This window comes from Microtus oregoni, unplaced genomic scaffold (assembly GCF_018167655.1).
Source record: "Microtus oregoni isolate MIOR12 unplaced genomic scaffold, Mior012 000023F_ref0000262, whole genome shotgun sequence".
Taxonomy (NCBI): domain Eukaryota; kingdom Metazoa; phylum Chordata; class Mammalia; order Rodentia; family Cricetidae; genus Microtus; species Microtus oregoni.
The window spans coordinates 4924888-4952464 of record NW_024543082.1 but is presented as its reverse complement, the minus strand read 5'-3'; the positions used below and the strand labels follow the sequence as shown (position 1 = coordinate 4952464).

The 27577-nt window shown below is 50.8% G+C and overlaps 1 protein-coding gene across 1 annotated transcript in view; it reads left to right on the top strand.

Annotated features, from left to right (window-relative positions):
• Pdia5 (protein disulfide isomerase family A member 5) overlaps nt 1–27577 on the top strand; it is an 89598-nt gene that overhangs the window by 59958 nt on the left and 2063 nt on the right. Inside the window, exons 11-15 of the mRNA XM_041673175.1 lie at nt 2115–2251; nt 14504–14574; nt 15088–15248; nt 19347–19477; nt 23357–23427. Of these exons, the coding sequence (XP_041529109.1) occupies nt 2115–2251; nt 14504–14574; nt 15088–15248; nt 19347–19477; nt 23357–23427 (571 nt within the window). The remainder of the gene's footprint in view (nt 1–2114; nt 2252–14503; nt 14575–15087; nt 15249–19346; nt 19478–23356; nt 23428–27577) is intronic.

Genomic DNA, 27577 nt, shown 5'->3' with positions numbered 1-27577 from the left:
TGCCTGCTGACTGACCCCTGGTCTCTGCCTGGCAAATCACCTGCTATAGATATCTTTTAAAAATTAGCCTTGTCATCATTATCATCATTATTATTTTGAAATAGAATCTCACTATGGAAACTTGGCTGGCGGGAACTTGCTGTGTAGACCAGGCTGGCCTCAAATTCATAATGATCTGCCTGCCTCTGCTGGGGTTAAAGGTGTGTGCTACCACAGCCAGCTGCAGTAGGCATATACTGTGCAGATGAATTCTCTAATGGGATTGATGGTGTGAAAGGTTAGTGGCTTGAGCCCAAATACAAGAAGCTAGATTTCATGGAACTGGTGTCTGGCCGGTGATTCCTCAAAGCTTGAATGTGCCACCAGAACCATCTTGTTATAAAATATAGGGGTCACATCCTGTGTCCCAATCAGGTCCAACCTCCCATCCTCAGTAAGCCAATTAAAGAGCCATTATCAAAAGTGGAAAGCAACTGGGTATAGCGGCACACACCTTTAATCCCAGCAGTTGGGAGGCAGAGACAGGTAGAGCTTTGTGAGTTTGAGGCCAACCTGGTCTACATAACGAATTCCAGGACAGCCAGATCTACGTAGTGAGACCCTCCTGAAGATAGGTGGAAAGCAAGAAAGGGAGGTATTTGTTTTCAATGGGATCCCATTGGGAAGATGGACAAAGGGATCCAGCAATCCCCAAGTCCATCTTTGGGGTCTTGATGTGAGATATCCGGATGTTTGAGTAGAGAGCTGTTCTGGTCAAGGTGTAGTCCTGCCCACTTTTGACCCATCATTATGAGCTTCAGTTGTAGAACTGTGTGAAATCTCTTTCGGGGAGACCAGTTCCCCCTCTAGCTGGTACCCTTTCCTTTCCAGCATGAGATTCCAGAGAAGTTCTTGTTTCTTTGGGGTATTGTTCAAGTCTGATAGACTGAGAGACTCATGTGGTTTCTTTAGAAACTGTCCATCCTGTCAGGCCTGTTACAGCCTGACACTGGTAAGCAGAGGCCAAAGGCTTTGCCACTTTCTGTTTCTCCAACTGTTGTGGTCCCTGCAACACCAGACCAGCGAGACTGAGGCCACCAGGGCAGCTCAGTCCACAAAGCCAACATGGGCTCATAGGCTCTGGACCCAGCTTTGCTTCTGTGGGGTTGGGAGACAGCAAGACCTGCTGTGTGAGCCGCTTTGCTCCTCTCCAGCCCCGACTTCCTGAACTCTATAAACTGTAAGTGCTGTAGGCACTTACAGGAGGGGAAGAGTGGCTATCTCCAGCCCGGTCCCTGCTGGAAGCACCTACTGGTGGGGAACAATGGTTGCCCCTTTCACATTTGTCATCCAAAGGGTTTTTTCAAAGCTGCAGTTAAGGTGTTTTGGCAAAGGTGCTCGGCAGTAGAGCGGCAGGGATCTTATGTCACCAGGCATCTTCTCCTGGGCAGGAAGTGGGTAGCTGGGAACCTTGTCTTCATATTGCTCCAGGGCCTACAGTCACCAGCCTGTGCTTCTCCACGGAGGAGGCAGCCCCTGGGGTTTGCAGCTGGTGAGTGATGGTGTAGATGAGGGCTCTGGGTGGCAGCCATGTCCGTTCTTAGCCTCTGGAAGGATTAGTAAAAGTGTCGAAGATTCCTGCAGGACGTATACTACCAACCTGGTTTTCCTCAGGCTCAGTGGTCACCCCTGCCCCCTTCACAGCTTCTTTCTGCTCAGCCTCTGGCCTCATACCTTCTTCCTCCCATGCCTTGCCAGTGGGTGGCAGAGAGCAGGACATCCAGCTTCCCCAGCGGGCACTCTGCACCATTGCTCTTGGTCCTCGCCAGCTTGCTGGAAGTTTGCAAGCCTTGAAAAGGCTAACAAGCCCTCCAGTTGCTGGGAAAAGTGAGATTTCCTGAGCTGTCTTAGAAAGTTGTAGCACTCACTAGAGTCAGCTAAGTATCTCTGCTACTTCGAGGGGCAGGTGGAGATGGGCAGGGCAGTCCCTTGCAGTCCAGGACTCTTCCTTAGGTCCAGTTTCCAGTGTATAAAAGGCCTTGGTGTGGGAGCTTTGTGTCCAGGGGGCTGGATTTTGCACGGGCTGTTCAGGCCCCAGGGCTTTCTCTGAGCTCTGCCTGTTTTTGGTCTTCCAGTCCACAGCCGCCACAGCCCCAGGTCCCCGAGACTCCCTGGGCAGATGAGGGCGGCTCCATTTATCACCTGACCGATGAAGACTTTGACCAGTTTGTGAAGGAGCACTCCTCTGTCCTCGTCATGTTCCACGCCCCATGTGAGTGGAACTCCGCTGCCCCTACCTCCCCCTTCCTCAGAGTAGGACACCACCTTGGGACTCTTTGGATGGGGACATAATGGGAACTGGCATGGTGCCGATCCTCAGCTCACACGCCTGCATCGGAACTGCATAAAAGTCCTGGTCAGGCCGCATGTGTTCCTCAGCAGAACTCAGGCCTGAGCATCCTCCAAGCCAATAAGGGCTGAGGAGTCAGACTGGGTTCTGGCAAGGCAGTACTAGTCCTCCTTACTGAGGGTGGGAACCATGTGGAGAGAGGGCCTGCCCCTGCTCGGTAGCTGGGCAGGCATTGAGGCCAGCAGCTAGAGTACCACCCTGCTACTTCACCGCATTCAATCTCAACCCGAGATGACTGCAGAGAATCACAGTCCTGGTGCTCTCAAGAGTGACAGGGAGTGACAGGAAGGCAGATAGCATCTTTCTGAGCCTGTGTCCTCTCTGTACCGTGGAGAACAGAAGGTTGATTAGGTGGCTTCAGGAGGAGAGGGCTGTCCTTGAAGGGAGAGCAATGTCACGTGAGAGCAAAAGATGGCAGCCCTGCTTGGAGCTGCCAGGGGCTGCTGGGAAGGGCTGGCCACTCCCAGTTGGTGATGAGCTAACTGGCCTGGGATAAACTATGCGTTTGTGAGGTCCTCTCTTCTCATAGCCTCCTGCCACCGGTTTGGCCCAGTGATTAGAGTGAAAAATTACAGAGAAGAAAAGAAAATGGCAGGAATTCCGTGCTTTACAAATGCGTGTGTGAGAGGGAGAGAGGATGGAGAGCCATAGAGACACTCCCAGAGGAGGAGGAGGATGCACCACTGATTAATCCTGTCAGCACAAGGTCCTCTTGCTGACAGAGTGGCTTCAGAAGGGTCATCTTCCATCTTACCCGCAGTGCCACTGAGTGGGTGTGATTAGCACCGCCTTGCAGATAAGATTGTCACAGATTGTTCACTGTGCTACTTTCTGTCTCTGGTGGCCAGTGCATGGGAGTGGGAGGGGCGTGGGGGAGCAAGGTCTAGCTTGACCCCTCTTAGGGAGCTGCTACTACGAATTTCCCTAACTTTGTTTTTTTCTTAAAAGTGCTAAATTCTTGGGAATCCAGAGGAAAAGCATTTCCTGTGGTTTTGTTTCTAGTTCTAGAAAACAAAGAGTTCAGGAATATTTTTCCCGCAGAGACCCTTTAGACTTGGGAATAAGACCTGCTGATTAAGGACAGCGTCAGAGGGACAAAGCAAGGTGGGAACACCTGTGATTCCAGCCCTGGGGGTGGGAGAACCACTGAGTTTGAGGCCAGCCTAGGCTACAGAGTGAGAACTTAGCTCAAAAACAAGGCAAAGAAGATTAATGACAGGGCCTGTGAGGTGTGGTGTTCTCCAGGCAGGGCGGACAGGGGATGTCCTTAGTTAATGGGTCTCCCAAGGTTAGTGAGACCTTAGAGACAACGACTGCCTGGGCTGCAAGCAGTACCGTACCCACCCCCACCCACCTCCAAGCTACAATACACTTTCCTAGTCCGTCTCAGGGTTCTGGATGGAAGCAAGTCTTGCAGGTAGTTATTATGTTGGATTCAGAGCTGAAGTAGCCCTGCTTACATCCCCATCCCAGCTGTAGAGGCGAATACTGGCAGATGCTGGAAGATGCCACAGCATGTTCTCCTTCTGTCTGTCTGTCTGTCTGTGGGCCGGCACATGTGTTTATCACTGCAGAGTGAGGGATGCAAGCAACAGCATGAGGTTTACCTCTGGATGAACTGCCCACTAACGTCCCCGTAGATGGCAGTGGTCCCTTTCCTTGCCGGGAACTGTGCCTTTCAGCCTGGGGAGGGCTGAAGTCTCATGGTGTCAAGGGGAGCCAGAGCTCAAGGTGGGGTCCACGTGGAGCACTCTTAGGAGCTTAATTCCTACATAACCCATTCCATTTCCCATCAGCCCCCGTCAGAGACAAGTACACTCCGGACCTATTTCCTGCCTGTGTGCCTCCCACTCACATGTGCAGATGGGTCAAACAAACTTGTTTGGGGGAATGAAAACTTGTGGCTTGTCTCTCACAAACAATAGTCACCAACATTCCAGGAACTCTCTGTCCTTGGGCAAGGGACTCGCAAATCAGAGGCGTTTTTGTTTCATGGATCTCTAAGGCATAGTAACTAAAACTTAAAATGTAACTTTGGCTCTCACAATCTGTTTTCAGTCCTCTGTAGTCAGGCTGACCTTGAAACCTCTGTTGGTCCCCCGCTTCTTCACCTTCTTTTTGCCTCGGCTTGCCCATGGCTTTCCTTCCCGGTAAGCCATCCAGACTCTGGTACAGCTGGTGCCTGGGTAGTCACTGGGTGGCGAAGTATTGGCAGATCTATTGAGACCCTCTGCATAGACTAGCTCAGTCACCTGGTTTACAGCCAGGCTTGTCCCTGGGTCCTGCTCTCCAGGCGGTAGGCTGGGCCCCCTGAGGAGTACAATGCAAATGTAAGCAAAGGGCTGAGAGAGGCTGTGTGCGCACAGTTGTGTTGTGTGGCAGAACCTGGCTTTGCAGCCCTAGAATGGCCTCTGCTCCTCTGTTGGCCAAGTCTCGTGTCTGACCTCCCTGGGCCTCCATGAGGAATTTGACGTGAATGCTGCGTTATGGAAGAGAGAGACCATAGTTCTAGGCTATGTAAGAATACAGAATAAACAGGCAGAAGCTCCTCTCCCGGGCACACTGTCCACCCCAGGGTTGGACACTACTAAAGCCAGCATCTCCATTTCTTCTCCTCCTCCTATTTTAGTATGAGCAGGGACATTCTTATTCATTTTATCCATTTCCTAGGATTTGACTTTTTTCACTTACCAGTAGGATCTGATGTTTTCATGTAGATGTAAGTGTTGACATATAAATCTAACCACTGCGTAGTGTGTTATAATTTGGATATGCCATAAATTTTAAACAAATCCCCTACTGATAGACATGTGTCCTCAGCTTTTCACTACTCCAACAGTACGGGAAACATTTCTAGACATATATTGGGACCCATGTCTAAATATTTAGGATTAATTGCCAAAGCGAAGTTGCATGCTGCGGATGGACTCGTTGTTTTGAAACTTCTCTAAGGAACACCCAGAAATTTTCTGTGTGTGACAGAGTCAGCACCATGGCAACTTTGGTGTTACAGTTTGTGGTGGCTTAAATGAGAATTGTCCTCTGTGGGCCCAGAAGTGGTCGGCATGGTCCCCGGTTGGTAGGTTTAGGAGGTGTGGCCTTCCTGGAGGAAGTCTGTCACTGGAGGTGGGACTTTGAGGTTTTAAAAGCCACCATTCCCAGTTTGCTCTTTGTTTCCTGCTTGTGGTTTGAAAGCTGAGCTCTGTGCTGTGTGAGCTGCCCTTCCTGCTGTGTCCCTTCCTCACCTTGATGGTGAAGGGCTCTGACCGTCTGGAACCACACGCCCACATAAACCCTTCCTTCTGTATGTTGTCTTGATCGTGGTGTTTTATCACAGCAATAGGGAAGGAGCGAGGACATGGACAGAGCCTAAGACAACTCACGTTTCGAGTGCTTATTCCCCAACCCATGACCATTTGGGGAAGGCTGTGGAGGTTTAGGAAGATGGGGTATAGCAGGCAGAAACAAGCCACTGAGGGTGAGCTTTTGAAAGTTACCATCAGGTCCTTCATTCTGGTCCATCATGACATGAATGGCTCCTTCCCACGTTCCCACTGCCATCTGTGAAGCAGCTCTGTTGCACCTTCCCTGCCACAGTGGGCCAAAGTTTTTGAAAACCATGACCCAAAAGAAATCTTCTGTCTTTTAGGTGGTTTCCTGTTACAAATTGAGGTCATTGATGCAGAGGTAACAGATACATACACACACACTGTCAGCTTTTCCTTGCCTGCAGCTTTCCTAACACTGAAGAAACAAAACATCCTTTGGGGCAGTGACCTGCCTTGTTAGCCCAGCTTTCCATCGCTGGAAACGTTCCCGAGAAAAGCCAGGTGAAAATGAGGGGAGACTTATTTTTGGCTCACGGTTTCAGTGGTGATGCTCCATGGTCACTTGGCCCTGTCGCCTTTGGGCCTTTGCCAAAGCAGATCATCATGGCAGGGTGCCCATGGCGGAGAAGGACAAGGCAGTCAGAGAAAGGAAGGGACTGTACTCTTAAAGGGAACAGTGACCTCCAGTGACCTTCCTTCCCTCCAGAAGTGTCTTCGCCTCCCAACACCACCACCTACTGGACACATGAGCTTTTGGGGAGGGCATTGAAGAGCCACACCAGTTTTCCAGCCTTTCAAGCTTGATCCACGAAAGCCACCTGACCACACTCTTTGCTCACTTCTCCCTGGGCTGTCATTTTCCTTTTACCCAGAGCTCTGTCATTATGGGTATTGTCTTTAGCTGTCCAGGTGTCTCCGCCTATATCCCTGATGCTCTCTCTTAGTCTGTAGCTTGCTTTAACTTTGTGGGTGCATCTCCTTGTACAAAGCTTTGTTTTTGTAGCCACACTGTAGTCTTTACTGAGTAATTGCTACGGTCATATACTAATTCTAGACACATATTACTTCGTTTCACCTTTACCACAAGTCCTGTGTCATTATTCCAGTTTTATAAAAAGCAAAGAGGGCACCTGCAGGCCAGCGAACTTGCCCAAGGTCATACGGCCAAACCGGTGCAGTCGGGATTGAAATTAACCTAGGCAGTCATAGAAGCTGCACCTCAGCACTGAGCCATTCTGCCAGCTGGCCTTTCCCGTCATCAGCTTGTGTTTTGCTTAGGATCTCCACCCCAGAACGTGGCAACACTGTCTCGTCTTTCTTGTAACGTTTGTTTTTTCATTTCATTCTCTTCTAAACTTCTTATTTTATTTTATTCTTGGCCTAGTGAAAGGACTTTACCTCCACTTTTTTAAACCTATGTATTGTTTTCCTGTACATTGTCTTCTTGATGTTTTCTTATGTTACTAAAAACACCTTTGTGTTGCTTTTGGTGGCCACATGATGTTTTATCATATAATGGAACCGCAAATTGCTTAACCAGTGACAATGTTGAGACTTTGAGTTGTTTACTGAATTTCCCATTATAAATCACACTGCCGAGAATGCTTCCATGCATAAATATTTATCCACATGCCAGATTATTTCCTCAGGATTGAAACCTGCAAATAAAATTTTAAAAGCTTGTTATCCGCATTTTACAATAACATAAAAGATAGGGAGACCTCTGCGGGATGAAGGGCTGTGGTGAATAGACGGGTAGGTCAGGGTGTGAGTCATTCCCAAGGGGTCAGCAGGTCAGTTCTGACCCTTGATGGTACCCAGACATCAGCTGTTCTACTCGCATTAGTAGGACGCCCTCTGAACTGAGCTACCCAGGGTTTTGCAGATGAATTTGACCTCCCAGAGAATTCTGCTCTCAGCATCCAGGAAAGCATGTGGCTAGTTTATAATACAGTTGTCAGTAGAGGTGAGGTCAGTATAGTCCAAAGGAGTCTGAGGGCTTTGGGGTGACAGGAGGCCAACACCCCTGGGACCAGGGGAGATTGGGATAGAGGTGTTTGTGTCAGAACTCCACGGATCACAGAGTCAGCAGCTAGCGCACTTACACCCACGATTTAAAAAAAAAAAAAAACTGACAAGGAAGTGAAGTTTGGCCATAAAACTTAACGGCCTGTCAAATTACAGTGCGGACACTAATGCAGCAGGCCAGAGCCCTGCTGCCCACATCTGACGCTCCTGACTGTCCTGCAGCTCACATATCCAGGGACACCCAGAAGGCAAGGCACAGGAGCTGGGCCTTGGGGCAGCACAGACGCTATGTACCACTCCAGCTCCTCCAAGTAGATGCTGTTCAGGAGGAAGACATTGCTCAGCCAGACCTTTCCCTTTGTCTGGGCCTGCATGGACCTCTCATCATAAACTCTGTCTGAAGAAGTTCAGCGCCTAGCCTTGATGTCTCTTTCAAAAAGCAGAAGGAAAGATGCTAGAATGGAAAATCTTAGTGATTTCTAGTGAGCGCTACCATGGCTTCGAGATACGCTAGACCAGCACCTAGAAGACTGGCGATCTCTCCAGACAGTTGCCAAGACAGGGAAGAGCAGGGAAAGTGTCCTCTGGTAGAAGAGAGAGAATGTGTGTGCACAGTGAGTACCTTGACCACAAAGTTTGCAAAGAAAGAGCCTTTAGTCAAGTTAACAACGATTTGTGCCCCTGTTGATAAAACGCTCCATCTGGTTAAGCCTTTTGTGTTATGTTAGTTGTCTGTCATTGTGCCAAAATGCCTGAGATAATCAACTTAAAAATATGAGGAGCTCTATATCTTGGCTTACGGTTCAGAAGTTTCTGTCCACGATCCGTTGGCCCCATTACTTTTAAGCTGTGGTGGGGCAGGACGTGGTGGCTGGAATGTGTAGTGGAGGAGGCGACTTTCCTCATGGTTACCTGGGAAACAGAGGAAGAAGAACGGGCTGTCGTCCATTGTCACTTTTGAGGGCACAGTGCCAGAGATCTAGCTTCTACTTCCTCCTGCAAGACCCCATGTCTTCAAGGTTTTCCAACTTGGTAACAGTGCCACAGACTGGGGCTTCACCTTTGGGGGACACTTGCCCCAGCTATGGCACTTTGGTCCATAGGTATAAACCTGAACAGTGAGGAAAGCATGCTGCTTGACATCAGAATCAGTCAGATGGACAGGTGAGCTCCTGCCTGTATGACCCAACTGTCCAGCTGAGGAGACAGGACCCAGATAAACAGCTGGCTCGGGGCACATTGAATAAAATTAGGGGAGGATGCCTACTGTCAGAAGGTCTCTTTGGGTTGGAGGGTCGGAGGGGGTAAGATCGGAATTCAAGAAGAAGGGGTTACCCATAAGCTGGGATGGGGTAGGGGTGTTGTATTTGAGGTGGGGCAGGAGCACATTCAAGGATCCTGAGGGAGACCTAAGCTTGATGGGATGGGGGAGAAGCTGCATCATGAAGGACGGGAGGAAGTGAGCTGAGCCGAGGCTGCTGGGCAGGTGGGAGCCAGATGGCATTGGCTGGCGGTAATAATAAGGAGCTTAGATTTCAGTCTACCACCTGTGGCAGAAAGCCCTTGGAAAGTTTTAAGCAAGGGGGATGTGATATGATTTATATTGTGGAAAGAGACCCTGGCTGCTCATAAATATCAGGAGATAGCACTGATCCATCACAAGGCAACCGAAAATTAAATGCCGTGGGAATATCTGAATAAGAAGCATTTTATGACTGGAAGAACAGCTCCATCAATGGAGCTGGAAAGACTCAAAGTGGGGCCCAAGTCAGGGGGCACCACAAGGGTGGCCTGGAGGGGTGCTTATCCATCAGGGCGGGGCTAAGATGAAGATAAGACCCCAAGAGGTCTTACATTTCATCTGCTAGAGCCACAAGCTCCGCCAGTAAAATGGACCCTCTGATCTCTGTCATTTGTCTTGTGGGGCTGCTAGGATTGATTTAAATGGTTGGGTACAGAAAACAAACTCCTCCTTCCTCAGCCCCGAGAGACGAGGCCGGGAGTACAGGAGAGAACCGTGCACGTGAGCAGAAGAATCTAGAGGTTTTTTAGCCATCTTCATGCCCAGCACAGACACTGTGGCTGATCACAGCCCCTCTGCCCAGTGAGCCAATTCTCAGTCTCTGAGCCTGCCTCTGGCCCTCTGTTGATAGAAGCTGGCAGGTGGTATAGAGCCCATTTTCCACCCCAGCGGGGCAGTGGCATCAAAGGACAGAAACCTGATAACGGCATGAAGGCAGTGCAAGGTGAATTCCCTCACCCTCAAGGATCCTGCTGCACCAGCTAGGTCATTGAGAAAGAAGCTGTAATTTTCCTTTTGTAGGCTTTCCCCATTCCATCCACCGACCTCAGTTGCAATCCCTCCACTGTCCAGGCCCCTACCAGCAGCGCTGTAATTTTCCTTTTGTAGGCTTTCCCCCTTCCATCCACCGACCTCAGTTGCAATCCCTCCACTGTCCAGGCCCTACCAGCAGCACCAGCAGCGCCACTCACATCACATTCAGGGGACAGAGTGTCGGGGGACCTTCTGCTGAGCCAGCTTGTTTCAGGGCTCAGCGGCCGTCACTCCCTGCCTTCTCTCTAGGCCGGGCTGGATTCTGGGGTGAGAGGCCCAGCCCCTAACAGCAGGAGTGTCTCTGGACTCACTTTTCTCCAAGACTTCTTGTACAGCATGAATTCACTCTGTCTATTGAGAGGAGGTTGGCCTCGGGCAGGAGAATGGGGTGAGCTTTGAGAGCAAAGCATAAGAGGGATGTGGCTGGAGGTAGCCCTGCGAGGTTCCTGGAAGCACTGTGGAACTTCTCCATTCTGACCGACCATAAACCTCAAAGGAGCTCTTCCTCTCTTTTTAGTTCAAGCAAATGCTTTTAAATCACAGTCTATTTCACGCTAAGTCAGTGGAGCTTCCCACAGAGTATCCTCTTCTGCTCCTAACGTATCTTGTAGAATGGAAGGTGACCTGAGTCCAGACATCTGTAGGGCCCCCCACATTGCTCCACCCACCTCTTATGGGAAAGGGACCACTTCTCCCTCCTAACCGTTTAGTCTAGGACACAAGTTCACGGGGCCCGGGATCCCTTAGAAGTTACTCGTGAATTTGGGGGTCGATGCATCATAAGGAAGAAGAACTTATTGTAGAGTTGTTAGCACCCAAGACTCAACCTTCAAGGCCACCTCTCCTGTCTCCTATCGCTGAGACAGCTATCCGGGAAGAGAGGCTAGCTTGGAGTCCCCCAGCTGATGGCAGGTTGCACGTGTCTACCTGGGGAAGGAGCAGGGACAGGAAAATAACACTGCCTACTCTGTGTGCGTCAACTGTGCTCTGTCAGAGGAGCTTTTGTGGTCATTCTTGGGGATCTGCTTGTAATCCGAAAGCACAGATGTTTGTGTGTGAAAACGAACCAAGCAACCTTCATACACCATAACCCCTAAACCTAATTCTTAGAAAGCAAAAAAAAAAAAAGATGGATGGTTTATAATGATGCTAAAATGTTTATTTCTGCAAAGTATGTTTTTATAATTCAAAATAAGAATGGGTTGACACTTCTACAGTTGATGGAGCTCAGTAGAGTCAGATGACCCCTACCCTGTCCAGAAGCAGCCCTGGGAACCAGAACTCAGTGTTGCAGAGGAACCTTTGGAGACAATTTCTGGGCCAGTGGTCTTCCTTGCCTTGCAGCAGAACTCTGCCCTCCTGAGTGGGGCCTGGGGATATCTGTTCTGAGGCTGTCCTTCCTCTGGAGTTCAGGTCCTCCTGAGTGGGGCCTGGGGATATCTGTTCTGAGGCTGTCCTTCCTCTGGAGTTCGGGTCCTCCTGAGTGGGGCCTGGGGATATCTGTTCTGAGGCTGTCCTTCCTCTGGAGTTCGGGTCCTCCTGAGTGGGGCCTGGGGATATCTGTTCTGAGGCTGTCCTTCCTCTGGAGTTCGGGTCCTCCTGAGTGGGGCCTGGGGATATCTGTTCTGAGGCTGTCCTTCCTCTGGAGTTCAGGTCCTCCTGAGTGGGGCCTGGGGATATCTGTTCTGAGGCTGTCCTTCCTCTGGAGTTCGGGTCCTCCTGAGTGGGGCCTGGGGATATCTGTTCTGAGGCTGTCCTTCCTCTGGAGTTCGGGTCCTCCTGAGTGGGGCCTGGGGATATCTGTTCTGAGGCTGTCCTTCCTCTGGAGTTCGGGTCCTCCTGAGTGGGGCCTGGGGATATCTGTTCTGAGGCTATCCTTCCTCTGGCGTTCGGGTCCTCCTGAGTGGGGCCTGGGGATATCTGTTCTGAGGCTGTCCTTCCTCTGGAGTTCAGGTCCTCCTGAGTGGGGCCTGGGGATATCTGTTCTGAGGCTGTCCTTCCTCTGGAGTTCGGGTCCTCCTGAGTGGGGCCTGGGGATATCTGTTCTGAGGCTGTCCTTCCTCTGGAGTTCGGTCCTCCTGAGTGGGGCCTGGGGATATCTGTTCTGAGGCTGTCCTTCCTCTGGAGTTCAGGTCCTCCTGAGTGGGGCCTGGGGATATCTGTTCTGAGGCTGTCCTTCCTCTGGAGTTCGGGTCCTCCTGAGTGGGGCCTGGGAATATCTGTTCTGAGGCTGTCCTTCCTCTGGAGTTCGGGTCCTCCTGAGTGGGGCCTGGGGATATCTGTTCTGAGGCTGTCCTTCCTCTGGAGTTCGGGTCCTCCTGAGTGGGGCCTGGGGATATCTGTTCTGAGGCTGTCCTTCCTCTGGAGTTCGGGTCCTTGTGTCCCTGCTGCTTATTTTATTTGGTACGTGTCCATTCTTACATGCCCTCTGATGATCTTCCCAAGCCCCTGGTCACTCCCCTTCTCCTTAGATTAACTAGGAGTCTTCTTGGTGCTGTCCAGTAACTACTTACTGTGTCAATTAAATAAATGATGGTCACTTTGCTTCGTGTGGAGGCACGGTGTAAAACATTCCCAGGTCCTGCCTTGAAGGAGTCGGACTCCAAGGCTAGAGTCCAGCAGTGTGCAGTTGAACACACAGCACAGAGGAAGGAGCCATAGGGATTCTCTTCCTCTGGTCCATCTCCTCAAAGCATCCTGTGAACTCTAAACTGTCTCACAGGCCATGCTCCTCTCTGTCTCCAGCCAGGAAGAGCCTGTTACCTGAAACCTTTCTCTTCCCTGTTGGTTTAACCCAGCAGGAGGGCAAGCCACCTAACCGGAAGTCGCAGGGTCCTTATTTCCTCTTTTTGCCTGTTGGTTGGGTACTTTGGATCCTCCAGGTTTGTGATATCTCTGCCAGAAGGCCTTCTGGGAAGAGCCAGCACGTTGAGACAAGTGGCAGCTACTACCTGAGCTGGACTCCGTCAGCATCACTTTCCTGCACTGAGTCCTGTCCCCAGTGCTCCGCAGAGGAGCATGGAGCTTAGCTAGGATTCTATCAGGAAGCGGAATGGCCACCCTGACAGCCATTTGTCCCCCCCTTTCCCCCCCCCCCGAGGGACAGGGTGACAGTGGGTTGAAGAAGACAAGAGTGGGATGGAGAGGGTCTTCTGTCACTGTGCCTCCTGGAGCTGGGCTCTGTGGTGCTGTAGAGGACGCAGACACCCTATCCTAGGCAAGACTGCCATGGAGGTAGGAAAGTCAGTTGAGGTGCTCAGGTGGCTTCCGGGAAGGGAAGATGTGGGAGGTCTCCTGATAATAGTGACTTTCTGTCTTCCTTTCTTTTTGTCTTTATTTTTCCTAACAGCCAGAATCCATCACAATTAGCACACCCCCAAGAAGGCCGTCGTTTCTCATCAGGTTCCGAGCCTCGTTTCTGTCAGGTTCCTATGCAGCTGGGCTCCCTTTGAGAGCATCCTGCAGCTGTTGAGCCCTCCACACCTCTCAGCCTCTTTAGCATCCAAAGTCAGATCCTCTCTTTCAATGCAAATGGAAGAGTTCTCTTATTCCCTAATGATACCCACAAAGTGACTGGGCTTTGTTGTTGTTGTTGGGTTTTTAATGTCTTTAACTTTTTTGCATTTATTTATTTGTGTATTGCATGCATGTGTGTATGCCTATGTGTGTACTAGAGGTCAAAGGAAAGCTTATAGAGGTTCGTTCTCTCCTGCTCCCATGTGGGGCCCAGGGATCCAACTGAAGTCATCAGTCCTGGTGGCAGTGTCTTTACCCACTGAGCCCTCTCACTGGCCCCTGTTTGCTTTGTAATGTATCAGTTTCTGTTCTTCATGACATCATATGCTTATAAGGCAAGGGCAGAGCAGGTTCTATACCAAGGAACGCCATTAGTTTGGACATACGTAGATCCCGTGCCTGTGCTTTCTCCTGTCAGGATTCAAAACTTAACATCACCGATGTTTTTGCTTCTGTGGCTTCTTATTCCCACCCTGCAGTCCAGAGAAGATGATTCGCAATTGCAACACAATCCCAGGAGGTCTGTGCCATCTCAGCAGGGCTCCTGCCGGATTGCTGGGGGCTGTAGCACACCTCTGACTATGCTTGTCTGGTCATTCTTAGGCAGCCACCCACCACCGTCTTGTTGCTTCAGTTTCTCAACATATAAAATAGTGACCGTGTCAGTTCCTGCTTTGCAGGACTCACGGAAGGGACGTGCACCTGCCCTACCCCAGGGCCAGCTTCCGGGGACTGGATATGCAGTGCCTGTGATGTTTAGATGATTGTTTACACAGCATTCGTTGTTGTCTCTCACTGCCCAGATTCCTGGAGTGATGCTAACTCGGTTGGGGGGGGGGGGTGGGCAGCATGAGGACATCGGGGCCTCAATGCCACAAAAATACCCTCCTTGCGCTCTCTCCACAGGGTGTGGACACTGTAAGAAAATGAAGCCAGAGTTTGAGAGTGCCGCTGAAGTCCTCCATGCAGACGCGGATGTAAGCTTCCTTTCCTGAGTCCTCGCCGTTCCCTCGGAAGATCACCAGCTCCTAAAGTCATTGTGATTTTCTATAAGCCCCAAAGTGGCTCTCCCTGTCCCTGGAGGCTACAGTGCCTCCGTGTCCCCTAGTAAATATATTCTGTCAGGCAGGTGGGGCCCCTCCCAGGTACAGAACAGGGCAGACAGCCTATGAGACCATGTTCCTGTAGCTAACTAGGGGGGACCTCTGCCTATTTCCCTCTGTTCTCTGGGACCTTGACTGTTGGGAGAAGGCACTGTTCTGCCCAGCATGGTTGGTGAGGCAGACTCAGAAGCCTCATCTTAGCCCATCAAAGGGAAGACAGGGATGTGCCAGGGTTTCATTGTTCCCTGTGGTATGTAGGTGCAGAGATCCAGGCACCATTAGATCGTGGCCAGGCCTGGGGGAGGGTCGGGCCGGCCCCTGGGCTCCTCTTTCCAGCAGCACCACTTCTGAGGCTGTAATGCATGGTTGGCCTTTCCCCCATCCCAGAGCTCTGGTGTCCTTGCAGCTGTCGATGCCACCGTCAACGAGGCCCTGGCAGGAAGATTTCACATCTCCGCATTCCCTACACTGAAGTATTTCAAGAACGGCGAGCAGCAGGCTGTACCTGCACTCAGAACAAAGAAGAAGTTTATTGAGTGGATGCAGAAGTAAGTGTTTGGGCTTTGATAGTGTGACCTAGTTAACCAGCTGCCGGCCCCTGGAGACGGCCTCGAGGAAGAGACGTTGTCTTAGCTGTGAAGAGACACCGTGACCATAAAGGAAAAATATTTAATTGGGGCTGGCTTGCAGTTTCAGAGGTTTAGTCCGTTATCATCATGGTGGGGAGCATGACGCCATGCAGGCAGACATGGTGCTGGAGAGGTAGCTGCGAGTTCTGCATCTGGATCAGCAGGAAGAGAGGAGACACTGGGACCTACTTGAGCTTCTGAAACCTAAAGCCCACCCCCGATGACCTAGTTCCTCCAACAAGGCCACAGGTCCTAATCCTATCAAATAATGCCACTCCCTTGTGAGCCTGTGGGGGCTGTTTTCATTCAAACCACCACAGAAGTGAACTTTAAGAAGCCCCATCCTTGAATTGGGGCCCAAGGAGCCAAGAGATTTGACTCCCTCAATCTAAAGTCACCATGCTATGCGCGTCCAAAGGCAACAGTCGCCATTCTAGATGGCTCCATCGGCTTCAGTCAGTTGCCTTCGCTGCCCCAGGGTTCATCATCTGTGAATACGGGAAGGGTACACCTGCTTGTCATCACAGAACTGAACTCATTTTGCCCCAGGTTCATTGGTAGTCAGCTGTCTTGGAATGCCCTCAGTGCTGGCTTCCAGGAGTCAGGATTCCAGACAAAGATTTCTCAGAGCCCCCAGGCTGTGTGTTAGTTTTCTAGACTCCCATAACAAAGCGTGAGCATCTAGTTGACAGAATGTCCGAGGTTTATTGTTTTTTAGCTTTCTGGAAGCCAGAAGTGGCAATTCATGATGTTGGTGGGGTTGGTTATTTGGAGGCCTTTCCTGGGCTCAAGGTATCTGTTACTGTGATAAAATATCTCAACAAGAGCAACTTTTCGGGGAGAAAGAGTTTGTTTAGCTTATCATCCCAGTCCCTCACTGTAGGAAGGTCAAGGTAAGATCTTGAAGCATCGGGACGTGTCTCACCCACACTAAAGAACATAGACAGGAATTTGGGCATGCCTCTCTTCCTCTGCTTTGTACAGTCTAGGGCCCAACACTAAGGGATAGTGCTGACATGGGTCTTCCCACATCCACCAGAGTGGTCAGGACAATCCCGCAGACATGCCCACAGGCCAGCCTGATAGACTGTCCCTTGTTGAGGCTTTTCCCAGGTGATTCTAGGTTGTGACAAGTTGACAAAACTCATCATGGTAGTGGCCATCTTCTGCCTGTCTTCACCTATTCTTTCCTTCTGTGTGTGGCACTGTGACCTCACCTCCACATACCAAGACCACCAGTCCCCACTGTATGAAGGACCCGTTGTAGTGACTTCATCTTAGTACCTCCAGATCCGGTTACCATCTGGGATCCTGGGGCATAAGGACGCCCACGTGTGAGTCTGCAGGACGCAACTTAGCCCAATCCACTTGCAAATAGAGAGAGAGGCTCTACCGTAGCTGACCCAAAGACCCAGAGGAATTTGAGCCTCAGTTATCAGTATTCCCCTCTGTGAGTGGAGGAAGTTGGCCTGTGACGCTGATGCCCCAGCCTGGAGAAGCCTCCAGGCATGCTAGAGAAGCAAAAGCTGTTATCACAATAGCGTTGCCATAGCCTGGCCCTGCCTACTGCTGCTGCACACCAGTGACCATACACAATTTTAATATTCGAGGCTGTGCCCTCATTTCAACAACAGGAGGGAAACGAAAGTGAAAGAAGCCGTATCCTGGCCTTCACAGAGGTAATGATGCGGGTGTGTGAGGCCAGACTCTGGAAAGCAGGGAGAATGACAGCAGCTGGATTGCAGTCCTTTCCTTTGAACCTGGATGTGCGTCCAGTACACACCAGGTGTGGCAAGTGTGTGCAAAGACGTGCAGATTCTGAAACTCGTATTCCTGAGCGTGGACACAGTGGCCGTGAGTGGGTCTTCCTGCCATGGCGTTTGGAGAAACCTCGGTGTATGGACTAGGAGCGCAGATGGTACGAGGCCCTGGAGATGCCTCTTGTAAGAGAAAAGGAAGTGGCCAAGTTCCACCCTCAGCTGCTCCCATTTTTCTCTGCTCCCCAAAAGGAGCCTGAGTAGCCACGCCTCGACTCTCGAGGGTTCTAAGAGAGACAAAGTGTTCCGTTTCCCTTCTGGTTTCTGAAGCAGGGGACTTATCCTGCCTGCTGTCTCAGTCTCACTAGGAAGGCAGTAAACTCAGGGTCCTCATCTGGTAGGGAAGGGTTCTGCTCCTGAACCAAATCCCAGCCCTGTTAAACTGTGCTTCTCTGCATCCACAAATCCTCCCAAGGCCAGGATTTTTTATTCCAGTTTTATCGAGAAGACATTTAAGTTCAGAGAGGTTAGGATCACCACCCAGAGATAAGACAAAAAGCAATAGCTCTTTGAGGCATTTAGAAGAGAGCGTTCTGGTGCCGGACAGCAGATGAGTCTGGGAAGGAAGGTGGAGGTCTCATTCAGAAGCAGGGCAAGAAGACACGCCAGGCAAGGCGCATGGTACTTACCCCGCTGGGTGTACAGGTAGCCAAGCCCTGGGTTGCTGAGATGTGTCCACCAGTATATGGCCAGCGAAACATCGTTCAGGGAGCAGGCAAGCAGAAAAGACAAGTTGGTGCTGTCAACCATGTGGCCACATGTTATTTTTCTCCCCAGTCCCTCTGCCTCCCCCCGATTCTCCATGCTGTCAAGGCAACTCCTGTGCTGGTGACAAGACCCAACCCTTCCCTTTTCTTTGTGCATGAAGAAAAATCACATGTCCCAAGTCTGGGTGGGTTTAAGATCACAGTGGGGCATCCGGCTGGAAGCAGGCTCAGATGAGAGAGAGAAAGTTCATGGTTACCACAGCTGCGGAAGCCACTGAAGATCCTCACATAAAGTCTCGTGAGAGTTGCAGAGGCTTGGAGTAGAACTGGAGGAAGAGAAAGCTATGGGAGACATGGGACACTGAAGTTAGGGAGTGCTATTAGAAGGTTTGTGGAAAGTGACAGGTCAGAGAGGCCCCATGGTTCTCGGAACTGAATTAGGGTTGTGGCAGAAGTGTAGCGGGAGGGGCAGTTTGGCCTAGCCTTCCTTGCCAAGAGTCACGGGGTTTGCAGAGAGGGGACACAAGGATGGCAGAGGCTTCTGAAAGACCTGGGAGCTGGATGTGTTGACATTTGCCTCTTACCCCAGCACTCACAGTGCTAAATCCGAAAATTCCAAGTTCTAGGCCAGCCGCATGACAAGATGTTGTCCCTAAAATAAATAAACAAATCAGACTCAGCATTAGTCAGCTTTCCCTTACTGTACCGAATCCCTGAGATGATTGACTTCAAAGAGAAAAGTCTGTTTTGCCTCAGTTTGGTGAGTGTCGTTCCATGGCTACTTGGTCATGATCTTAAAGATAAGACGTCCCGCCTTGGTTTCCGCTACCTCCCAACAGTGCCTGAAAACACATAGACTTTTGGGGGACATTCAGATCTGAACTACAGCAGGCTTTATCCTGTTGTGAGGCAGGATGGGATGGGGGACCAGTGGGCAAGCAGAAACTAGAAGTCGGTTAACATGTATCCAGTGCCTGCGGTTTATTAGCATTCCTAGCTTCTCTAGGCTGGGCCAAGCAGGAGCTTCACAGATACTCCCTGTGTGCCTCTACCCTGGGTACCACTATCCCATGTAACAAAAGCAAAATGGTGACTCAGGTTTGGTCACATTCCATAAAGTCACAAGTCCTGCAAGTAATCTGGACTGGAGCCCGGGTCTCCCTCACTGCTTGACTGGTGCTCTCTCTGCCAGAACAAACACTTCAAAGAAGATGATAGAAGGAGCCAGGGAACCAGGTGGAAGAGGTTCTGTGTCTTCCGTAGGATTGGTGACCAACACCTGGGGGGTGCCTGGTTCAGATGGGCCCAGGTCTCCCACCTCTTTGTGGATGGTGCACATTTGTTGGTGTTGAAGCCAACGTTTTAAAATGAAATCCCAGAAGAAATGCAAAGTTGTTTGTTCGTTTGTGTTTCACAGTGGCTGGGCGTGGGGTGGGGTTTGCACCTGTCTGTCAGCCGTTCCTCATGCCTGCCCCTCCCCCCAACTTCCGCAGCCCTGAGGCTCCCCCACCTCCAGAACCCACCTGGGAAGAGCAACAGACAAATGTGTTACATCTGGTGGGGGATAACTTCCGGGATACCCTGAAGAAGAAGAAGCACACCTTGGTCATGTTCTACGCGCCTTGTGAGTAGCTTTGTGTTCGTAAGGAGGGAGGTGAGAGGGCTTGGCGCTACCACGTCACAAAGGGTCCCTACCCCAGATACCAGTGCAGCTCCTGGCCAACCCTGAAACCGTGTGTGCCTGAAGCAGGACTCCCAGTCTCAGCAAAGGCTGAGAAGGCCTGGAGACTTCATTGCTTCCTTCTGTCAGCCCCCGTCAGAGTTTTGTCCTCATTGGGGTAGTCTTTCTCTGCTCAGGCTTACAGACTCTGTTTGTGGTAGGAACCAACTTCCTAGGTCTCCCAAAGTCCCTGGATTTTTCTGTTTTTCTTCCCCTTTAAAAAAAAAAACATTTATTTTTTATTTTATGTGCACTGGTGTTTTGCTTACATGTATGTCTGTGTGAGGGCATAGGGACCAGAACTGAAATAACAGTGAGCTGCCATGTGGGTGCTGGGAATTGAACCTAGGTCCTCTGGACAAGCAGCCGATGCCCTTAACCACTGAGCCATCTCTCCAGTCCCAGTCTCCGGGTTTTTCCATGCTGCCTGTGCTCCCCTGTTTGCACCCCCTCCCACTGCACACACACCACACACACACCATACACGCGAACTCAATTCTTTCCCCCCTCCTCTGCTCCTGTTCTTTCTCCTGGTACTGACCTTGTCTTCAAAGCCTTAGGACTCCCACTGACCTTTTGTAAAGGCAGATTCACCTGCAAGCCCCATGATTCTCATTTTAATCAGAGTACAAGTTGAGGAAGTGATGTGTCTGCTAACAGGGGTGTTTGTGACCTCGGGTTCTCGTGCATTCCCGTTCTGAAGTTGTTAATTGACACTTGGAGGGAAAGCGTCTTAGCGTGTCCCACTCTTCTCCTGCCCTTCTCTCTCTCCCCCAGGTTACAGCTCAGCTTAATGGAGTGAGGATAATAAAAGTCTCTGTCTACAGGGAAGCCAGGCACTCCGTCTAGTCGTAAACCCACTCGGTTGTGGCAGGACCTCCTGTTTGCTCTGCTCCCGTCCCCACTGTTCAGTGTCAGAAGCCTACCATGGCTCTTATTGTCACCGTCACTGTCTTAGAGACCCCACCCCTCCGGCAGCCAGCACACCCAGGCAGCCTCCCTCCCTTTCAACCTTGACCTCTTCTCTGGTTTGCTCTCAAAGGCCCTCACTGAGATCCTCAGAGACCTTGCCCGCTTCTTCAGAGCAGAAGAGGTTGGAGGGCTGAGACACGGGATTTTTGCTCTAGGCTTTGTGGCAAGTTCATGGCAGGCCCTTCCTGCAGCCCAGGCAGCTCTGTCTCTGCCACAGGCACAAGTTCATCAAGAGTGATCTCTGTGAACAGCCAGTACACGACAGTCAGCTCAGTGACCAGCCACCAAGTAAACTTCACATAGACTAGACACAGTGATTCCCCAGAAATGCTCCCTCTCTTTAGCCCAGGCCACTCCTTGTTCCTCACTGAGGACCTAGAGGTTTCTGTGTCTCCAGGGATCCTCCCATGCTAGCCAGGTGAGACTAGTCTGCCTCCCTTCTCCAGACTGCACCCAGGATATGGGGGAAGGAGCCTTATCCCTGCCCGGCCTCAGGGGTTCCCAGCCTTCTCTGAGAACATTCTTCCATGCCAGTTCATGGCCACAGTGGGGCTATGGAATAACTCCGCTGCCGATGAAGGTCTTAGTCCTCAGAGCTCCCCATTTCCTACTAGTTTCCTGTTTTCATATCTTGCCCCGCACTCCTGGGGAACTGTGTGGAATCTTAAGGACAAAGAAGTCTGTCTTTTTGTGCATTGTGATGGTAATACACTTACTTGTAAGCTACACACATACACACACACACACACACACACACACATTTATATATAAATACTGCAGAAATGTCAAGTACCAGATAAAATTTTCAAGTAAAAAGGCTTGCCTTACCCATCCGGCCTCCCTGCCACTGTCCTCCTCCCCCAGATCTGCCTCCCCAGGCCTCTCTTTACTCCCCGCTTCTCTTTATACCCACTCCATCCTGCATGATCTGCTCATAGGAACTGCCTTTCCTGGACCAACTCAGCACATTCTCCAGTCCTCCCCCAAATCTGAAGAAGCCGTGGCACACTCTGGTCCCCCTCAACCTCTCAGAAACATCCCGTGCACTTTCTGGCCCAGCCACCCCGCCAGCCAGTTAGTCATCTGCCCTGCACCCTTTAGCTAATGAGAAAATGAGATGCGAGAAGCCATGCATCTGAGGCCTCGATATTTTAAAATCGATGGCGTAGGAACTCGCGCTGGGCTGACAGTTGGCTTTTATGCTTTCGATAAGTGGAGGTTAAAAAGGGAAAATTAATAATGAAACCGGATTGTGAGACCTGGGGTAGATTATTTTCAGCCCACCCTGTAAGCGTGCTATTAGTAGGCCCATGCCCTTCACAGGGCCTGTGGCTGCCCACGAGATGAGTCTACCAATAGACTGTGCTCTTTAAATGTTTTGAAATTATGTAACATCACTCCTCTGTACTATGACATTTTCATGAATTTGACTCTGTGTCTCTGTTAGGCCAAATTAATGGTGTTACTGAGAATTGCCGTTTTAGGTGGTTGAGAAGTCATCTGTCCATTAGCTGCCTCATGGGCTCATTTATTCCGAGTTAACCCATTGCCATCCCAGGTCTCTCTTCTGTTCCTGCATCAGATGTTGGGAAATCCCCGAGTCTCTCCCCCTCATCCCCCCTCTCTTCTGGGGCCAGCTGGCTGCTCCCCAAGTCTGACCATATGGGTGGTCCCACCCATCTCAGGAACCAACTCAAATGCTAAATTCAGATTAAATTTGTAGCTTAGCCTTAATTTAGTTTCACAAAACCCTTTGAAATGCCAGTCACTATTATCTCATTCTCAAGAAGAGAAAGCAGAAGAGCAGAGCCATTTTCGTTCCCACAGAGTCAGCCCTGTCTACCTCCCTAAGTGGAGTGCACAGGCCTTTGTCAGGAAGCTGACGCTGGACCCAGGTCTCCCAGCGGGTCTGTGGCCCCTCCCACCGGTTTTCATCAGACTTGATTACTGCCACAGTCAGGGTCAAAGCTGTCTATCCATGGCAGTTCTGTTCACTCATATCTGCCGAACAAATGTGAGAAAGGGCAGGTTTGGGTTCTTATCCGTTCACCCAGTGGGGCCTGTGGCTTCCCCAGCTTCCGTGACCAGAGCAGAAAATGGCTCACAGATAAGTTCCTGTAGTACACTCCAGCAGGCAGGCTCAAAGTGATGCATAGGCAAGGAACAACCATAAGTGGAATGCCACAGCCCTTGCTCCACTCAGGGCCTCTTCCCTGGGGCGAGGACTGGGTACTGATGACGCAGTAGCTCTTTTTCCTCCCAGCCTCCCTCAAGGGCGTCCACTGTTGCCTTCAAGATTAAGATTGTAGAAAGGGGCAGAGGGCGTTGAAGGGGAGGAAGCTATCAGCAACACAGGAACCTTGGGAACCTGGGCAGAGTTGCTGCCTCCGACCCCATCTTTCCAGTACCACTTCCTCAGGAGAGGTGACCCGCCATAATAGTTAGGGCAAGAGAGCAGCGTGGTAGACTTGAGTCCTGAGCACACGTGGTCCACTCCAAGACCCTATGCACTGTAGCTCCAGCCCTGGTGGTCTCCAGGGCAGCCTCTGCAGGCTTCCCTTTAGGCCAGGTGGCAGGGGAAGAATTCTAGAGCAGGAGTGTCCCCAGACTCAAGGGCATTGACTCCTGCAAAGCCCCATGCCCACAGACAAGATATGGAAGACATTTGAATGTCAAGGTTAACAAATGAACCCTGACAGGGTGAGCAGGATGTGGGGCTCTGGGTGTGGGAAGGGACTATCCAGAGTTCCAGAGTGGCCCCAGCTCTGCCATCTTCAGACATTATGTGACACTCTGTCCCTTCTCACCCAGGGTGCCCACACTGTAAGAAGGTCATCCCACACTTCACTGCCACAGCTGATGCCTTCAAAGATGACCGCAAGGTAAGGATACCTCCCCTCATTCCATCCCCAGTTTGCCTTGCACTGATTCCTACACCTTCTTCTCTTCTGATTACATTCCCCGACCCTGTGTGCAGTTCTGCCCAGACCTGTGAGCAGGGTCATTCTCAGAAGCAGAACATTCTTTCTCTTCGCCAGGCAGCCAAAATGGATTTCTGCTGCAAAACCAACTGGAGATATAAACTGAAGCCTAGCAGCCCTTCTGTGGAGGAGGGGGTGTAAAAGGAGCCATGTGTTCATTTTCCTTTAGTGCTCAAACATTTTTACAGTAGGATCGTAGTCATGCGTTACTTAGATAATTAAAAATACAAATAAGAACCCCACAAAAGTCAAATGGAGGAGGCTGCAGTGGGGGAGAACCAGACCATGCCAGAGGATCCTCGTCCTGCCTGAGCTAAAGGCTCCTGCAGCCACCAGCTGATGGAGCATAAAATTAACAAACTGGAGCTGCAGAGTGGATTAAGGAGTGGGTGCCAGGCCTCTTCCTGCAGCAGGGAGCAGAGCCACCACTGGCAAGGGTGGGTATGTGGCCCTTGAAGCAGGGATGGACCCCAGAATTCAGGAAATCCTCTCAACCTCCAGTCCTCAAGTTCCTTTCTCTTAGGTTTTTGTTGTTTCTTAGGGACAAGGTTGAAGGCTGACCTCTTGCTAGGCAAGCAATCTCCCACTGAACTATATCCCCAGCCCTTGAAGTCTCTTATCACCTTATTGATCTGGAGACTGGTAGAGATGGTTGCAAAGATGGTTCCCAGCCCTTAGACTTGGTCATACCAGGCCTCACTGGGTTTATATGGGGACTTACACACACACACACACACACACACGCTGGACCCGGAGTCATGGTGCTGCTATGACGGCTCCCTTCAGCTGCTCCAGACACAAGCTAAGCAGATTTCCCACAATAAATTGGCTGATCCTGAAGAGCAGGTGATGCAGCACACGTGAGCACAGAGCTCACTGTCCTGGGGATGGTGAGGGTTTGGCCAAAGGCAAAAGGAAGGTAGGCCTGCAGGTCCCTCCGGGATGATGGAGGCAGAGATACAGGTGCTAGGACACCTCGGTGCACCCTGAGGGAGCAACAGAGAAAGGGTGGTGAGAACAGTCTAGGAAGACAGGCCGAGAGCAGGCACATGTCTGGGCAGTGAGGTCCTGGAGGACAAGATTCCTACTTAGACTTTGAAACCCTTCCCTGTATTCAAAGTCTGACTGTTCCCCATAAACCCTGTCTATGTCCTTGAGGTCCCCCTTATTCTTCCAGGAGGGAGTATAAGGATCACACCCCTTTTTTCTTTTCTTTATTTTTTTGCATATCACCTAACCTGGTGGTTGCTTCTGCACTGGAAGCTCCAATGATGTCCACCATAGCATGACTGCCTACCTCAACACGGGAATAGATGTCACTCAAAGTCATGATCATTGTTGCTCCAAGTCCATCTCCTCTGTGCTAGAATACTGAGGGCTCCAGGCTAATTGGAGAATGAGTAGAGTCAGTGGCCTCCCTACCCTGAGGCTGCCCAGGTGTCTGTATGCTCTAGGAGATCCTCAAAGGGATTCTCATCGCTTTCTGATGCCCGGAGTTTGGACTTGCTCTTCTGGTACATATGGTGTGGTAGGCAGGGTTGGGGGAGGTCTACTAAGGGACCAAGGTAACCAGAAAAGTCTTGCAGCATGGCCCACATTGCCATGACATCTTTTTCTATTAGACCACTGCGAGGGCCTTCTGAAGCTAGGCCTGTGAGGTCCACATAGGCCACCTAGAGCTAGCCTCTCTCCTACCCATTCACTTTGGTATACAGGCGCCGTTTCCTGCAGCTCTCCTCAGTACTGATCATCTTTGCTTCATCATCTGACAGAGGCTAGCCCTTTTCTGGGTTCACAGCCTCACCCCACTTCCTCTGCCCCTCTGTCCAACCTCCTTCATTCCACATCTCCGTCTGTCTGTCTGAGAAGCTGACTCACCTGAGGTTTCTAGCATACTCAGCAGCAATAATAACAGCTCCCAGAGTCGATGTGTGGTCTGGGAACTAAGGTGAATGGTACCCATTCTGTGCCCAAAGCAGGGTGCCATACTTTAACCATCAGATGGAAGGCTCTGAAGCATGCTTCCAGAAATTGGTGACTTACACAAGCTGGCCCTTAAGCTGGCCATACACTGGTGTTTGGGACCATTGGCTCATCCCATTTGCTTTTATTTTGGAGGGACTGTGGCCTAGAAAGGAGCTATGTCCTTGGTGTAAGGATGCCCTACAGACTATTGCTAGCCAGAGCTGGGTCTCTCCTGACTCCCTGAAGTTGTATTTTGCTTCCCACCCAACAGCCAGTCTCCGTTCCTTCCCCAATCAATATGCAGTTGGTTTTTCACTTCCATTTTCATAGCCAAAGTCAATATTAGCTCCTGCAGAGATTTATTTTACTGAATCAATAAAGCTGTGTGAGGCAGCTCATGTTTTAGCCAGGGAGCCTAAATCTCCTCCCGGGAGCTTAGCTGGGGACCTTATCAGTTGACATGCTGGTGGAGAAGGGCTACAGACCGTGAGTGTTGGAATAGATGGTGTTTTTGAATGGCCCAGAGGACAGGGACCCACGGTGGTAGGCAGGTGGACCAGAGCAGAGGCCAGGGACTGCTGAACTGGCTAGGAGGGGCTCACCTCTCACTATACTTTAAAGTATGCCCACCTTGGGCATGGGGCTAGGGCCCGTGAAAGTCTGAAGGTCATTCCAAAGGAGGTCACAAGGCTGCCGGTGCCCCGCTCTGACTGGCACACGTCACCATTCTGACCTGGACACTAGCGAGCACACCTGTCCATCCGGAGTGGACACTCCTTAGCCCATGAGCCTCATTTGTTCTAGATCTCCCAAAAGTCTTGCTGCTTTAGACCCAGTGAATGTTGACTAAATGGCAGAATGCTAATGAGATTGATGGAGGCTTTTATCCTCTGATCAGCAAGGAGTCCTGTGGTCCTCGCAGAAGCTTGATGGATTAGGTATTACTGCAGTCCTCATTTTACTGGTATGGAGTCTGAAGTCCATGAGGGGTCAAATGGGAGCCCTGAATCAAGCTCCTTTGCTGGGAAGGAGCCGCATCAGAATCTGAACACAAACACTGCCAGTCAGTGTTTCCTGAAAGCAGGTCCTGTGCTGGCTGGGACTCCTGTGAAGGCCGTGTATTTGGGAGATCTCAGGAAGTACCACAGAGGGTTGAGAACGTGATATGAAAGGGGACGAAGCCACAGGAGGGATGACATGAGCAGGTGACTGTGGGTAGCTGCATCTCTGTCCCTTGGGAGAACTCCTAGGACCTGAGCCACAGAGTTGTCCCACTCAAAGGTCCTTGAAGCCAGGGTACTGTCCTTGACCCCTTATCCATTATTACCCTTAGTTCTGCAAGTTGAGGGCTTGGTGGAGCTGTCAGGTCAGACTTTAGGTACCAGGACAAGTCCTTGGCTGGGGATCCTTCCGGGCACAGACACAGAGCCCAGGAATCCACAGTAGTAGCTACAGGAGAACAAGGCTAGAGGCTGTAGGTGCGTTGAATGCAGGTGACCAGTGGAGACCACAAGTAGGTCCTGATGGGACAGGAGTTGAGAAAGGTGAGATGGGAGCTCTGAGAACAGGGTCTGTTTGAAGAGCATTAGCCACACTTGTCTCTATAGACACGGAGCATGGATTCCCTTCATAGCTAGAAGCCACATTCCGAGTTCATAGCTGACAGCTAGTGTGAAGGATTCACAAGTATACATTTTTAATTTAGCAGATTTATAAAACCATACACTACATCTCCAACAGCTCCAGGGCATGTATACAAATTGAATTCATAATTTAAAGTGGATGCAGGGAGTACAGCGGCCCGGAGCAGTGTTCATCAAACCCTGAGCAGAGAAGCGGTGGCCCCTGGCCCAGGGCTAGCTGCTGCGGGCCCTGTGCTGCTGGCCGTGTGGAGCTGGATGTGCTTGTCCTGGAGAAGAACACCCTGCACTTGGGTGACCACAGGAGCATCTGCCTCTTGTTTCTAAATAATTCAGAACACAATTTAGAAGACGACCGGGGTTCTCAGGAACCCACTGTGGCCAGATGCTGGCCTAAGCGAATTGAGCTCCTTGTGGGTGCTGGTGAAGGGTAGGGTTAACCTCCC